Source organism: Rhinolophus ferrumequinum, chromosome 9, assembly GCF_004115265.2.
Source record: "Rhinolophus ferrumequinum isolate MPI-CBG mRhiFer1 chromosome 9, mRhiFer1_v1.p, whole genome shotgun sequence".
NCBI lineage: Eukaryota > Metazoa > Chordata > Mammalia > Chiroptera > Rhinolophidae > Rhinolophus > Rhinolophus ferrumequinum.
This window is the reverse complement of record NC_046292.1, coordinates 57,984,408-58,001,673: the sequence shown is the minus strand read 5'-3', so window position 1 is coordinate 58,001,673 and position 17,266 is coordinate 57,984,408. Positions and strand designations below refer to the sequence as shown.

General features: G+C 36.5%; 1 protein-coding gene across 1 annotated transcript in view; it reads right to left on the bottom strand.

Annotated features, from left to right (window-relative positions):
• Window positions 1-17,266, bottom strand: part of GIPC2 (GIPC PDZ domain containing family member 2) — a 70,469-nt gene that overhangs the window by 30,722 nt on the left and 22,481 nt on the right. The window contains exons 2-3 of the mRNA XM_033113347.1: window positions 12,306-12,491; window positions 2,464-2,644 (exon numbers count right to left, since the gene is read on the bottom strand). Coding sequence (XP_032969238.1) covers window positions 2,464-2,644; window positions 12,306-12,491 — 367 coding nt within the window. The remainder of the gene's footprint in view (window positions 1-2,463; window positions 2,645-12,305; window positions 12,492-17,266) is intronic.

Here is a 17,266-nt window from a genome sequence, read left to right as displayed (position 1 = left end):
CTGTGTTTTGGGACAATGTCCTCATTCCTCTGTTGGTTAAATCTTTAGGGAAGTTGGTAGGAAAATACTGGAGTATGTGGCAACTTCTGACAGCTTTTGGTAAAATCCCAGAAATGACTTAGCTTCAGCCAAGATGGGCTATCTGAATCAAAGACAAGAAAATTCTACCTCACCTAGATTGGCCCTTTCTCCTGGTAGGAATCCAAGATTACAGAGAACCAGAGAATCATGAAGGACTATGAAATTTGAATTAACGCATCAGTGATAGTGCTAGGAAAACACTATCAGGTAGATCTCAGAAAGAATACTAGAAGGAAGAAAACATAGCAAAAGGTAAGATTGGGACTAAGAGAACTGAGGGAAGCCTGGTCCCCCAAGTATCTCCTGAAATATACTCCCTCCCTGGCAAACAGCTAAGCTGGGATGAAGCCAGAGGATGAGGAACAAATGAGTGTTGCCTTTATCTCAGAGACAGGAAGATAACCAGCAAAATTAAGGACTGATGAATGGGCAGGGCAGCAAGGCCTTTTTCTTTCTTTCTTTTGTTAATTAAAGTCTATTAGGGTGACAATGGTTAGTAAAGTTACATAGGTTTCAGGTGTACAATTCTGTAATACATTATCTATATATCACGTTATGTGTTCATCACCAGAGTCAGTTCTCCTACCATCACCATATATTTGATCAAAGGCCTACTTCTAAGAGAAAAGTCCCCAGGCTGGGGCCCAGAGGCAAGGACCAACCCACAGTGTGGAAAATGCAAATAGAAGAGCTGACTTAAATTGAGTTAAGCTGCCATAGAAACCTTGGAAAATAAAAACCTGTCATTGCTCCAAAATCAATCTCTAGGTATCCTAACCCACAGCACCACCAGAATTTGGGATGCTGATAATATACCCCCACTAGGAAAATCTTACCTGGTGTTCTTCTTAAATTTCCATATGAGGCTACAGAGCATAGGTTCAATAGTAGACAGGCACATAAGACAATGAAGTACCAACCACCTACACACGTGTCTCAGATATTAAAGGAAAACAATCTAGTCATGGAGCAGTAATAGCTAAATACAATGACCTCTGTAACAACCAACCTAACATTCACATTAAGGGGTATCAGCAACTTTCTACAACAGGGAAAAATAGGAAAAGATTAACTCTGGAAAACAAGATTATGTGGTAGAAATAACTATAAAAAGAAAATCATATTCCTCGAGTTGTACTAGGGGAATGACTTTGATTTACAGAGTCTAGACCAAATAAGAATATTTCTCTCATACTGCCTACATCCTATCAGTTTATACGCTATAATATCTGGAAAGTTGGTTACCAAACAAAGCCATTTCAAAAGGAGCTGCTGGAGAGAAATCCAAGTGCTGGCTCACCTTCCTCTGTGAAAAGTGATCTCAGATGCTGCAATGCACCATGCAGCATCACGGTATCTATAGCAGTCCTTCCTAGAATGGTCTCCCCAGGAGCAGCACTGGCATCAAGCATTCTTTTCTTACATCTTCTTGCAACTCTGTCTCCCACATGTAATATAACCTACACTGTATTTCTATTAAATAGCACAGAATCACTTGGAAGCAGAGAAAATTTTCCAACTCCATATGGCTAGAATCTGTCACTTACTTGCGAAAGGAAGGGGAAATGTAATTTCCCAGACCCACTGCCTTCCCCCATCATTGTCGTTAACTTCCCTGAGAAAATAGCCATTAGAGACAAACTATAAGGAATATTTATGTTCTGTGAGCAAAGGAAAGAACATAAAATAGGTGGGGCCATGGGTGAGTAAGGGCAGGCCCAGAATGCTTCTGGAGATATTTTAACACTGATGAACACTAGGCCATCATCTGGCTTATTAAAATAGTGCTGGGTAGTGAGAGAAGCTGGCACATTTTCGTGTAGATGAGATGGCCCTGGGAGGTTTGAACAAGAGTTGAAACACAGCTGCCATGGCTAAAACCAAGCAAGTACAGATGTCATACCAAAGTAATTTCATACCATCCAATGCTGCCAATTCAAAATGCCAATGGACGAAAAGTATGGAAGGAAGTCTTTAAAATAGACTAGATAACTATTTTAAATACCAATTCTGTGTGTAACTAAAGTTTTTGCTGTTGAGGTCCATGAACAACAGTTACTACCATTTAGAGAGCTCAATAAAAATTTCACTGTTCAGCAAGAAGAATACAATACAATGTGCTGTCTTAAGAGTTTGGAACAACCACGTCAAATTCAAAGTCACTAGACAGACTTCATAATGCCAAATGTCGCTGTCAGAAAATGTCTTTCTAGGCAATTTTTTTTTCTCCTACAGGAGTTGTTTTCCTTATAAGCAGTACTGTCTATTATTTCCTCTTAACTGATATACTAAAAGCACATTGCACCACACTGAAATACTCATTTCCCTTAGAAAGATAAGCCGGGGAAGGAAACATTTCACACCCACACAAAACCAACTTACCCATTGCCTTCTTAGGTTCTACTAACTTCAGGGTAAAGAGTTCCTCCTTTTTCAATTCTTTTAACTTCTTAGCAACATCAAAGTGACGCCACCCAACAATATTTTCTCCATTTATGGATTCAATATGATCCCCCACACAGATTGTTTTAGCTGAATCAATTATACTGCCACCTTTAATTTTCTGAAAGAAAATCAAGAATAATGCTTAATATAAAATAAAACTTTGTAACATTACTTTTCATGCTCTTGAGACATTATATACAATATATTGACATATTAACAGTGTATTTTAAAGCTCACAGATGGAAAACCAAGCAACAAAAGGAAACCATCTTACCTCCAACCATTCTTCTTCTTCCTTATCATTCAGAATTCAGCTCCATCCCAGTTACCACCTTCTCTGAGAAGCTTTTCCTGGCATCTCCCGCAGCCCACTCCCCCAAGATTAGGTAAGGTACCACTCTAAGGTACCGCTACATATTCTGAGCTCTAAGCTAAGCAGTTTACATTCACTATCTCATTTAATGGTAATAACCTTAATGAGAGTCTCGTGTCATTGGTCAGGAAAATTGAGGCTTAGGAATATCAAGTAATTTGCCAAGTTCAACATACCACAGTGTAATTGTTCATTTACCTGTCAGTCTCCATTACTGAACTGTAATATCCTTGAGGAGGAAGATGGTCTCATTCCCCATTGTATGCCCTGTCCCTAGCACAATGCCTACAGAGAAAATCCCTCTATAAATGATTGTTGCATCATTTCAATATGTGGACCGTTACATAAGAATAGAGCTTGAGCTTTTTCAACTGGCTAAGTGTTTTAAACCTTAGTTACAAAAGCAGAGCACTCAAGACTTTGTACAATCTTAGCTAAGAAAATGGATACCTAATAAGAGACAGGTGTAGTTACCATTTGAGAAGCCAGTAAAAATGATTTTATACTATCATTTTTCATTTATATATTTTAGGTAAGCAGAACTTAGGACCCAAGGAGAAACCTCAAATTGGTCTTTCTTAAACTTATCTATCTTGTATACACCTTTACTGCAGTCTCCAAAAGAAGGCTAAGACTCCCAAGGGTAGCACTAAGAATTTCTGAAAGGATTTTAGGGAAAGGAACTCCAGGAAACAACCCAGCAAAGGATGTACGAGTTCCTCCACAGAGGTAAGGGATGGAGCAAAGTGAAGGCCACGATCTGCCTCCAGTATCACAAATCCTTCACGGGCATGATAGGAGAGAAATATCAGGGACTGCTGCTGTCGTGGAATAAAAGCATGAGTATTCCCCACTCTTGCCATGTGGAAGAATAACATCTTCTGAATCAGCAGGCTGATTGATCACTGTGTCCATGAATTAAGAGAAAAACTGATCTTGTGTACCCCAGCATCTCCATAATATTGCCATAAAAAAAATTGTAAAAGACTAACCTGGGAAGGTTGGGCATTTTTATATTTTATAGCTAATATGCCAAAACTCACAACAGGTTTCTTTTTTACCCTAAAGTTTTAAGAATACTGCTATGCTCATTGCAATAGCAACTACGAATATGCTTTATGCAAATGACACAATGCCAACTCACACAGAGCTTATCATTTATCATTACAAATAGTAAAAGCAAAGAAACCAGACATTTCCTAATCTAACTGGCATTGTTTTATTATAAGTTCATATTAGCCTTATAAGCTAGAGAAACAAATAAGGGTAACCACAACACTCCGCTCGTACAAACATAAGCAACACTAAACAGAACACTAGAGTCCAAAGAAACAAAGAAAAATATATATAGGTAATATTCTGTCACCTAACCATTCTTAAACCTTCAGAAAATGTGAAAATCTATATATCTGACTTTTTTCTTAGTTTTTATTCTATTTCTTGATAAATTCTGAACCTATTTTTTCCTTGATCGACTACACCACACAAATTTCATGTGTGTCACACATTAATGTGTGTCACACATTATTTTTAGTTTATGACTTACTGTTATAATTTTATTTAAAATAAGCATTATATAAAACTAATTCAAAGAAAGACTTTAAAGACATGTATGAATCTTACCAGTAAATTAAAGGGCAGAGTAACAGAAATCTGGGGTCTCCTGGGCCTATGAGTAGCCACACGGGTCACCAGAAGAGTGCCCAGACAGAGGGAGGACAGGCAGTTACCAGAAGTTAGTGGGAAGCAAGGTGAGAATCCAGGTGGGCAACAGAAAGGTCAAAGTGTATTTAATCATCAGGGGCAGCACAGGTAAGTATCTGGGATGAAGAGACAGGAAAATCAACGTAAGAAACTTGGAGAACATTGTAAGGTGAACCAGATACAGAAGCAAAGGGACAGACATTGATTAAATTTTTGTGGGTTACCTGAGCCTTAGCTTTCTATGTAGATAAAACAAAGAATGAGGTAGCAATTGGGGCAAATTTCTAAAATCTAATATATTTTGGTAATCATACCACAGCTTGATAGAGATTAATAATATTCTAAAAAGTACTCCTCAGGCACAAAAGACTAGGGAGAAAAAGAGGCATTCATTCTTTACTAATGATATTTACTGAGTCAATATCATTCTCTTTAACACTTAGAACTTTCTCTCATCTGACTTTGGAACTTAATGATGAAAAAGGCAAAAAAGACATTAAATATTTTTTGGAAGATAGGATTTACAACTTTATTGAACTTAGAGGTTTCCAACCTTTTCACACCATTATTATAGTATCTTCTATTATTTCACCCCTTAGATTTACAGAACTCTGTCTTCTCATCACAGATACCAGCAGAACTGCAGAGTGGCATCCCACCATACTTAACATCTCAAACATTAGATTCAAGGTTTTTTGAGCTGATGCCCTGTGCTGCAGACCCTCCAGACACTGTCCTCAAATCTTGTTCATAATAACAAAGTGACATTCATATAACAATTGTAAATAATTATTTCATTGAGTCCATAACAAGCCTAGTAGGGGTATATTTAATATTCAATTAGTGAATGAGGAAGCCAAAACCCAGTAAAACATAGCTTGACCAAGGTAACACAACTAATAAACAACAGAATTAGATTTCAAATAGAGGCGGTATCATTATAAAACTTCACACTCTTTCCACAAAACCCTCAGAATCAGATGGATCTAACTAACTCAAGATCAAATAGCTAGATAAAAAATAAAAAAGAAATAAAAGAGCAGAGTTTTGGGGTATAGTTGTCCAAAATGATCTATCCTTTTGGTAATCATTTTGCAACATGTAAGTATATTAAATCAACATGTTGTACACCTTAAACTTACATGTCAATTGAGTTCAATAAACATGACATGCCAATATTTTATGTCAATTATATCTCAATAAGGCTGGAAGAAAAAATGATCTATCATCTTTGAACTCAGAAATCTTTTTTTTTTTACAACCTCCACTTTTTATTTTACTTTTGCTTACTTCTACTGAAGCTATTCATCTATAGCATGGCTTCCAGACCTCAAACATCTATTTTTTCAAATCACCACTTCTATTCTGGCTTTACGTGCTTCTTTCTCACAGATCCCAGCTCCCACCCTAGAGTCCTCTGTCCCCTTGAACTTCTACAATTCCACCCTTGCTGATTATTCGTTCTGGATAATTAAGCAATCACATTGCTAGAAATACATAAGGACCATATTTCTCAGAACAAAGATCACACTAAGATGTGAATAACTTAGTTCTACTAAAGTAAAAGTACCTCAAATCACAAAGATTTCTACAAGACGATATTCTGAGAATGACAGTCTTGTGGTTATTTATAAATTACTTAATTCAAAATGAATTAGTTTTTTAAGTCAATTTAGCCCCATTTCTTAATTACATGGGATAAGCCCTTATTTTTATTTTGAATCAAAGTGTTTCTTCTCTTAAACTAGGGAGCAGCAAACAGTGGCTCATACAGCCACTTGTTTTTATACAGTCCGTGAGTTACGAGTGATTTTTACCTTCTTAAATGATTGGGGGGAAATAATAATTGTGACATGTAAAAATTATACTAAATTCAAATTACAGTGTCCATAAATAAGGTTTCACTGGAGGATATCTATGATCCTCATTTAAGTATTGTATATCCCTTTCTGTGCTCCAGTGGCTGAGTTGAGTAGTTGTTACAGAGATTGTATGACCCTAAACTATAAGGAAGCCTAAAATATTTACTATATGGCCCTTTATAGAAAATGTTTGTTGACTCCAGTCTTAAACTGTTATAGGAATTTATAGATTTCATTATTTAAATATATTCTGAATTTCTGATTGAGTTATTTATATACTTTTTCCTGGGAAATGTTGACATTTGGATACTAAACTCATAAATGTTTAAGTCTGTTATCTTTTTACCTGAAGAGATTCATCTACAAGAAACATGCAATACTAATAAATATATGTCTCTGCCATTTATCTCATCTCCTAATTATGTGATGATTGTGATTATTGTTATTACTAAGGTATTGCTAATACTAAGGTATTAGCTATCAATTATGAGTACTGTAACACATTTCATATGTGTCATCATTTTATACCCAAATAATCCTATAAAGCAGGTGCTAATATTCCCATTTGAGAGAAGGCATAAAGAGGCCATGACTTGTCCAAGGTCACACAGCAAGTAAATAAGTGGTTGAACCAAGACAAGCAGGCATGTCTGATGGTAAGGCCCATGCTCCCACGCATCCCACTGCACTTCCTTCCTAATCATGGAATCCTCGCTCCTACCTTACCCTTGTCTGAATCCCTACCACTGTCCTACTCTTACTTCAGCCTACCCTGACTTCTAGCCACTGATAAAAGCATATCAAGTACTCACTTCAGCAACACGTACACTAAAATTGGAATGATACAGAGAAGATTGCATGTGATCCTTGTGCAGGGACAACACTAAGCTCTTCGAAAGTTCCTTTTTTTCCTGCTTATCTTGGCAAAAGAAACACTGGAATGGTAACCCAGAAATCAATGAAATCGATTACTTCCAAGGAGTGGGGGAAATGAGTAATGGGACAGAAGGGATAGGGGAAGGGGTGACATATATCTGAATATATCTTTTAATATAGCTTTGACTTTTTAATCATGTTAACATGTGACATATTCAGGAAAAAATTAAGTCGAACAAGAATGAAGGGGAAAACTCAACTCAGAGAAGCAATTAGATTCCATAGTATTTCAAATGAATAACAATCATGGGGGGTGAGGAGAAAATCTATTCCAAGTAACTTTTGAATAGAATAACTTTGATTATGTACATCAATTTAAAGACAAAAAATTACATACAAATCTTAAACTGTTCTTAATAGGTTTATTTTTCATAATATGAATATAGTGATTCTAAAACTAGTTTGTGTATATTGTAGGACTGAGCAAATGAGTAAATATTTCAATGATTTTGAAAAGTAAATATTTTAATGGGGAAGCTAAGAAGAAGCGTCTGGGGCAGGATTAGAATTTGAGGCATAATTATAAATTCATAATTTCTAAAATACATGTTTTCTAACCCTACCACTGAAAGGACCTAGAAACAATGACAAGAGCTCCTGGAGAAAATGGTTGATTCCAGACCTGGGGAAAAGAAGATATAAGATGACCCTAGGTAGAACATTTTGTTTTGCCAGACAGAAAGGAACTGCTCAATAAAACGACAGGAGCAATGTCAAAATGATACAGGAGCCAGCTGAAAGAGACTCCTGCAGGCCAAATCTCAAAAAACTTGAGCATCAAAACAAATAATGGTAATGCACTGAATAAAATAAGAAATCACGTGCCCATGCTGATAACAGATAAGCAAATAAATATGAGGTGTGATCAAACAATACAGTGAATGTTTAAGTTAAAAAAAATTATTACAGTAAAAGACATATTGCCATTAATCCTTCTCAAAATACTCTGAAGCAGTTCTGGAAGTCCTCTTTCATGAGCGTCTTTAGTTATGCTGTCATGGCTGCCTCTATGTCCTGAGTCATTTTGACTTTAGGGAAGAGCAGGCAGTTGCAAGGTGCCAAACCGGTGAATAAGGTAGATGAGGACACACCACTAATGTTTTTATTTGACAGAAATTGCTGTATACCAGAAGGGATGTGTGACACGGAGCATTGTCATGATGGAAGATGATTTGTGGCACACTTAAAACACATCTTCTCTCAACTGTAGCTCATGCCCAACTGACTGCAACAAACAAGTTGAAACTTGTCACACACTGTTCCTAAGGATCGCCGCACCACTCCCCATATTGAAGATCCCTGCCTTTCCATTGGATGGCACTCAGCAGCAGCCGCATTCACCATATTTTGTGATCACAACACAAAGGCTCTGTGTCACACATCACTTCTGATCCAGCAATTTCTGTCAAATAAAAACATTATAGTGTGTTCTCATCCACCTTATTCACAGGATCTGGCACCATTTGACTTCTGGCTCTTCCCCAAAGTCAAAATGACCATGAAAGGTAAACATTTTGAATCAATTCAGGACATCGAGGCTGCCACAACAGCACAACTAAACACACTCATGAAAGAGGACTTCCAAAATACTTCAGAAAGTGACAAGAATGATGGGATAAGTGTGTTTGAAGAGAGAGGGAATATTTTGAGGGGGGTTAATGGCAATGTGTCTTTTACTGTAATCAATTTTTATTTAAAAATTCACTGTATTTTGTGATCACACCTCATAAGTGGAGTGCTTTCATATAATAGAATGTTTTAAAGAAATTTATATAAGAAATCATGGAATTAGAAAAATTGCAATTTTGCAACCATTATAGTAAAGACTGATTCACGCAAGACTAATCAATAGATGCGAAATCTGCGGGGTACAAGTAAGAGAACAAGATATTTTCATAATCTTAAAGTATCTCCCCACAAATTACTAAAAAGGAAAATATAACTTTGCATTGAATAAGACTAACACACACTACATTAGACAAGTGACAAAAATTAGCATCATAAATAATGAGACAAACCAAAATAATGCACCTTTTCATGTAGTGCACTGAGAAGGACACATCACTTATCTCATTTTCTTGCCAAAAATACTTAACCTGTTTTTCAACATGAGGAAAAATCAGAAAAAGTCAAATTGAGGGATATTCTATAAAAGGCTGAGGAACTTTGATAGAATAAAGCCAACTAAAATGACATGACAACTAAATGAAATATATGATCCTATATTCAACCTATACCCGGAAAAAAAAAGTGCTATAGAGGATATTATTAGGACAACTGATAAAACTTCAACATGGACACAGGAGATTAGTTTAAAAGCATGATATCACTGATAGATTTTTTGAATGTCATAATTGTACTGTAGTTAAATATAAGAGCATCTCTTTGTTCTAAGTAATTACAGTCTGAAGTATTAAGAAATAAAAAGATAATATACCGAGGTCTGACAATTAAGTTCGCGAACTCATCCTAGAAAAAGTGCTGCATATACCTCATTGCTGAATATCACTACAGTCACCTTCGAAGTACTCCCCTTGGGAAGCTATACACTGATGCCAGTGCCTAGTCCACACTTCAAAGCAATTTTGGAACTCTTGTTCTGGTATGGACATCAGAGCTGTAGTCGTATTATACTTGATGTCCTGAAGTCATCAAAATGTCTTCCTTTCAATAGTTCCTTTATCTTCAGGTAAAGAAAGAAGTCATTGGGAGCCAGATCAAGTGAGTAGGGAGGGTGTTCCAATCCAGTTATTTGTTTACTGGCTAAAAACTCCCTCAGAGACAGTGCTGTGTGAGCTGGTGCATGGTCGTGATATAAGAGCCATGAATTGTTGGCAAAAAGTTCAGTAGTCTTTTTCATGCAGCCTTTCCAGCACTTCCAAATAGTAAACTTGGTTAACTGTTTGTCCAGTTGATACAAATTCGTAATGAATAGTCCCTCTGCTATCAAAAAAGGTTAGCAACATCATTGCAACAAGTTCGCGAACTTAATTGTCAGACTTTTTCATATGCAATCCACTTTTTCAAATGATTCAGGAAAATTTGCATATATGTATATGTGTGTGTATATATACACAATACGTGTGTGTGAAAGAGAATAATGAAGCAAAGGTGGCACGTGGTAAAAATTGGAGATCTGAGTAAAGGGTTTTATGGGAGTAGTTTGTGTTATTATTACAATCTTTCAGTAAGTTTGAATTTATCTCCCCCTCAACTGTTTAAAAATCCTATCAACTATGTACAGAGTATGAAATTCATTTCTCTCCTAAATTGAACTGTGCTGGCAGTTTGGATTATACACCACTTCTCTTTGCCACCATGTTCTCTGTCTCCACAGGGCTAGTGACTAGTACTCTGAGGTAGGCACATATTTGACAAGGCATAAAAAAAAAAAAAAAAAGAAAAGAAACACAAGCTCTGAACATCAGAGGCTAAGATCTAAAATATCCATGCATATTTGCAAAACTTCCAAGCCCTTCCCTCTGACATTAGAAAGGCACTGCTGCATGTGCCTCATGTCCTGAGTTTCCCCCAGATAATCCTACATGACTTTCCCAACTCACAGATTTTCCATTTGGTCACCCACTCAACCTTCAGCACAGTCACATCTCCTGCAAAGCTAAAAATAGCCATTCTATCAAGTGGGAAGTTAAATAAGGTACTATTTACAGTTAAGGCGATAACTCCCCTAAGACTATTTTTTAATGATGACAATGCATTAGCAAATCAAAGATTTTGACATAGTAAAGGCATGAAAACAAGTTCTGTTGCATAAAGTTTATCACTGTTATAGCTCAGTGGGTAGGACTGCCACCTCTGGAGTCAGATCTCTTGGATTCACATCCTGAATTTATCTAGCTGCAAAACTTTGAGGAAGTTACTAAAACCTCCTGATCCTGTTTTCCACACCTATAAAATAGAGGTTAATAACATTGTCTATCCATGGATGAATCGCAGGCATTATATTAAACAAAAGAAGCCAGAAACAGTGGAGTACGTAATATATGATTCCACTTACATGAAGTTCAAGAACAAGCAAAATTATAGTGATTGAGTCAGAATAGTGACTACCTTTGAGGGGAAGAGTACTGACTGGAAAGATACACAAGGAACCTTCTGGATGGCAGAAATGAAACCTTCCTTGATTTGGGTGGTGGTTACACAGTTATGAGTATATAAACATTCATTAAGCTGTATATTAATTGTTATCCTTCAACAAAAAAATAAATAAAAAGAAAAAACACAGTACCAGACAAATAGAATTGTTGTGAGGATTAAAATGTGAAAATGCATGCAAAGTGCCAGTACATGACAGGCATTCAATGTCAGTGTTATTACAACTACTTATTACAATAATAGAACTGTTATTTTTATGAGATGAGTCTAGTTTTCTTTTTACCACTCTTCAGTTCTTATGGTTTTTCATACCACTTCAAAGTTCCTTCCCTTGCCTTTGCAGCTCTACATTGCTCTCTTTGTATTTAAATAAAGGAATTACATAGTTCATAAAATTTTGAAGAGCATTTTAAAAGATGTAAGTAAGGCGTCCAAAAACATGTGCACTTGGAAAGAACACTAAATCAATGTAAATCAGCATGGAAGTCATCAAACATTAATGAGCTACAGACCTCCGAGAGCTCACAGGGATAATGAGTAGGAACCAGGGCCAGGTTCTCAGAAAGTTCTAAATTCTAGCGGAAGTAAAAACTGAACAGAATAAACTCAAGGAAAGGGTAAACAAAAAAATGATGTCTTTGGAAGATTTTTTTAATGAAACATTACCAACCTATCCACCCCTGCTGAGCTGGCTGTCACTCTAAAGATTATTTCCAACTTTCTTTGACCTGGCAAATTTTATTAAGTGTTACCTCAGTTAGGTCACACAGTTATTTTTTAAGACTTACCTTTATAAATGCATAGCCCACACCATTATCTGTAATGGTCAGACCAAGTGAATCCTCAGATTTATACACATTCACTTCTTTCGTGATCCCTTTCACATGGGCAAATATGAAATCTTCAAGACCTATTTGTGCTTCTAAGAATTTTCCCATGTCAACTTTAGGTGTGTTTAAAGTGCAATATAAGATCTGCAATGACAAAAAAACATTTTAGTTCCATTTCCATCAGGAAGACATTCTAGTCATTAGTTTACTTAATAAATATTTGAGTGAAATAGTCCTTAATGTATGATATGAGGTTACATCAATAACATTAGATAATATGTATGGTTTGCTATAGACCAGGCTCTGTGCCAAGCAATTTACTTCCATTATCTTAATCCTCACAATAACTTTATAAATACATTATTATCCCCATATTACAGATAAGGAAATTCAGGCTTAGTGAGAGTAAATAATTTGCCTACAGTTACTAAGCCAGTATTTGTCAGAGTTAGGATTCGAGTTCAGGTCTTACCAATTTCAAAATGATTTAAACTTGTTACCTCCCATTTAACGCTGAAATCACAGGTTGTGTTCCCAAAAGTAAGGTCATGATATGTATACCAAAATGAAAATACTTGTATAGCTAAGATTATTTTTGAAAACTGATTTTTAAAAAGTTTTAACAAGGAAATTTTTATTTATCTTGCATTACAGTGCTTGAGAAAAGTAATTTAATTAGTGAATGAGGTGCTAAAATGAAAATGTCTAAAATGGACCTTAAAGATGAACTAATCCAATCCTTTAATTTTAAAAAAGAGGGAAATGAGGTCTGGAGAGCTTAATGTAATTTGGTCAAATTCACATGATGGTAGAGACAGAATAAAAATTTGGAACAGTGGAAAGTTGTGTGGAAATTTTAAAGAGACTTATGTTTACCAAGTCTTTAGTTGACCTCATTCTCCTTCAAAAATATGATTCATTTTACTAAAATCTGCAGTGCTATTTTTAAGTTTGTCAACCATAATTTGGGTAATTTATGGGACCCAAATACAAAATTATACAAGAGGAGAAGGAGGGTTGAGAGCATGTCATTGGTTTAAAAATAAGGTTCAACAAATATTTATTGAGTACCCTCAATAAATGTATCAAACCAAAGAAGGACATTTTTTTTACAGTTATTTTACACCAAAATAGCTAAGTAAAAAAATTTTAACTTTTTTATTAAGTAATTTTTGCCACAATATACTTAATACTTTTATTAAGTATTGTTAGCCCTTCCACCATCCCGGAGCCTTCCTTCAACCCTTTCCCTGTTTTTCTAAGTTTCACACCACTCATAATTCCCACTGGAATCTTGAGCCTTAACACATCCATACGCCTCATGAATCTCAGGAACAACGCAATTACTACATATTAAATGGTTTTTTAAGTCACATCAAAATGTATCTGAATTGGTACAGCTTTCTCTGCTATACAATTAAAGGTCCAGCATAGTCAGCAAAGCTCTGACCAAATCCCAGAAGTATATGAAAGAAGCTAGTGATGAGGACAAAATGAGACCTGAGGGGCAGGGTATGAAAAAATAGATGCCTACATAGAAAAACTACTGCCCCGACCCTTCCCTCTTTTCATCCAGGGCTGTGATGAGCTGTGCTAACTGTTGTCCTTTAAATTTAACTCTTTGTGTTCTCAGGAGGACATAATATTTTTAGCTTTGTAGTGAGTAAGTTTCTGCAAATATTCTCTAGTGTAAAAATTGTATTATTCACAGAAAAAAAGCATTTAAGCCAAGAATGGTTCCTATTTCTCATTTTAATTGTGAAAGCAATGGTATAATTAGTCCACTAACAAAAATTATTACGAATGGGTAGAGTGTGATGGGAGTATGCATAGAAAACAGCTTTTCATACTTCCTTTCTCAGAATGATGGGAAGTGAATAAAAAAATAAACATAGTTTTCTCCTTGTTCTTTTTCCAGTAAATCCGTTAACGGTATTCATAATGGATCCCAAAGACCACTAATATAAAAGCAATTTACTAGGTAGACAGGAAATAAAACATAATGACGAGAGCCATATTGAACACAAGCTAGAAGAGGCAAATCAGTTCTCAAAATGGAGGGCCATGATCCAAAGGAACCAGAGCAGTTGACAAAACTGTTTATTGGTGGTTTGAACTTTGAAACTACAGATGATAGTTTAAGAGAACATTTTGAGAAACGGGGCACATTCACAGATTGTGCAGTGATGAGAAACCCCCAAATAAAAAGTTCCAGGGGCTTTGGTTTTGTGACTTACGCTTCTTGTATTAAAGAGGTGGATGCAGCAACATGCCCTCGACCACACAAGGCTGACGGGTGTGGAGTGGAACCAAAGAGAGCTGTTTCTAGAGAGGAGTCTGTAAAGCCTGGTGCCCATCTGACAGTGAAGAAAATTTTTGTTGGTGGTATCAAATAAAATACAGAAGAATGTAATTTGAGAGACTACTTTGAAAAGTATAGCACGATTGAAACCACAGAAGTTATGGAAGACAGGCAGAGTGGGGGAAAAAGAGGATTTGCTCTTGTAACTTCTGATGATCATAATACAGTTGATAAAATTGTTGTTCAGAAATACCACACTATGAATGGGCATTACTGTGAACTGAAATGCAGTCTGAGTGAACTGAGATTGTAAACAAGAAATGCAGTCTGCTAGATCACAAAGAGGTCGTGGAGGTGGATCTGGCAACTTTATGGGTCACAGAGGAAACTTTGGAGGTGGTGGAAACTCTGGTGGAAGAGGCTATGATGGTAGAAGTGGCAGCAGAGGTAGTTATGCAGGAGGTGATGGTGGATTTAATGGATTTGGAGGTGATGGTGACAACCATGGTGATGGTCCTGGTGACAGCAGTAGAGGAGGTTATGGTGGTGGTGGTGGTGGTGGTGGTGGTGGTGGTGGTGGTAGTAGTGGACCAGGATATGGAAACCAAGGTGGGAGATATGATGGTTATAATGAGGGGGGAAATTTTGGTGGAAACTAGGGTGATGGTGGGAACTACAATGATTTTGGAAATTACAATGGACAACAGCAAATTATGAATCTATGAAGGGGGCAATTTTGGTGGAAGAAGCTCAGGCATTCTCTATGATGGTGGTTATGGATGGTGGTAGAAGTGGTGGCTATGGTAGCAGACGGTTCTAAAAACCTTCTTAAAATGTAGCAGAAAAGGGCTACGGTTCTTAGCAAGAGAGAGAGTGGGGAGTTGTTAGGAAAGCTGCAAGTTACTTTGAGACAGTTGCTGCAAATGCATTAGAACTGTAAAAATCTGCCACAGAAGGAACGATGATCCAGTCAGAAAAGTTACTGTAGCTTAAACGGGAAACCCTTCTTATTTAGGACTGTCATAATCACAGTTTGCAAAAAGTACAGCTATTGGGTGGCCAGTTAAAAGTACAGCTACTGATTAATGCACCGTAGCGTCAATTAGATGTACATTCCTGAGATCTTTTATTTGTTGTAGCTTTGTCTTTGTCTTTTTCTTTTCATTACATCAGATATATTGCCCTGTAAATTGTGGAAGTGGTACCAGGAATAAAAAATTAAGAATTTTTTAACTTAAAAGAAAAAAAAAAGCATGTGATATGACAGAGCAGAGGGGAAAGCCCCCAAAAGGAAATCCCACACAAAGTGAAATTCTAATTATGAAGCCACTTCCTTTCTGTCAATTTTTCACATGGTTCACTGCAAAGCAATTAGATTTCCCTACAGGTATAACACTTTCCCATTGTGCTTCTTGCCTTGCAAGATAATGTTACATTCCAGGTAGCCAAAAGTTGGCAGGCACGGCATCATTTTTTTTTTTTTTTCTGGAAAAAAGAGTGGAGCCAGCTGTATCCTTCACGGAATGGAGCTCTACAGGAAATTGTGTTGAAAACCTGCAGGAATGAAATGGTCACTGGACGGTGTAGAAAGAGCCTTCTGCAGCAGCAGGTAACTAAAAAGCTCCATGTCTTCAGATCAGTTCTGCATAGGAGACTAAAAACCTCACAGGATCTCAATGCACAATGATCAGCAAACATATCTGTAAGTATGTGATAAAGGTCTAGAAATGCAAACACATCCTCTGTACTGTATTTTCAAGTGAAAAATAAGAAACTGATACACCACTATTTAAACATTGCAAAGTTCATGCTCATTCATCCACTCACCAATTACCTATTGGACACCTGCTTTTTGTCAGGTTCTGTGCTGCACGCTGGATGTACAATAAGGAATACGACCAGTCCGTCTATGCAAGGAACTCCCCAGCTGGCAGATGCTCCATTAAGGTACAGTAAGGCAACATGAGCCAGTTACAATAAGTTAAAATCAATGACTATCTAAACCAAAGGAACCTCAAATATATATTGCAAATTTTCCTACCTTCATTCATACATTCTGTTCAATCCAAAATCTAAATTGCCTGTCTGCCCCTCTACTCATATGCCCTTGTCTATTGAGATTGCTCAAATGTGACTGCCCAAGTGGAATCCATCATTCTTTCCACTTTTCTCACATCATTTAAATCTAGTAACCTCATTCGAGTGTCTGAGTCACCTTGCCTTAAAGTCCAACTGGTGTAGCACATACTTGTCACTGTCACTCAGAGAGAGGTGAGACCTTAGTCATCTCCTCCCTACAACGTGCCCTGCTCAGTTTATATCCAAATGGCATGTACAGCATACATTTACTTACTTCATTTAATACAATATACCTGTGTACCGGGTTTTATTATCTTCATTTTATAGATGAAAAAATTATGATTTTACCCAATTAACATAGTTAATAAATGTTTAATATTAAAAGATTTTTAAAAGAACAAGGAAAAAAACAATGAAGCGGTCATATTATCAATGGCTCTTTAAGAAATATTTGCTTCCAGAGTACAAATACACTAGACAAAAGGCAGTAAAATGTAGTACTTAACATTGTTTTTTGTACTCTCTGGTAAACAAACTA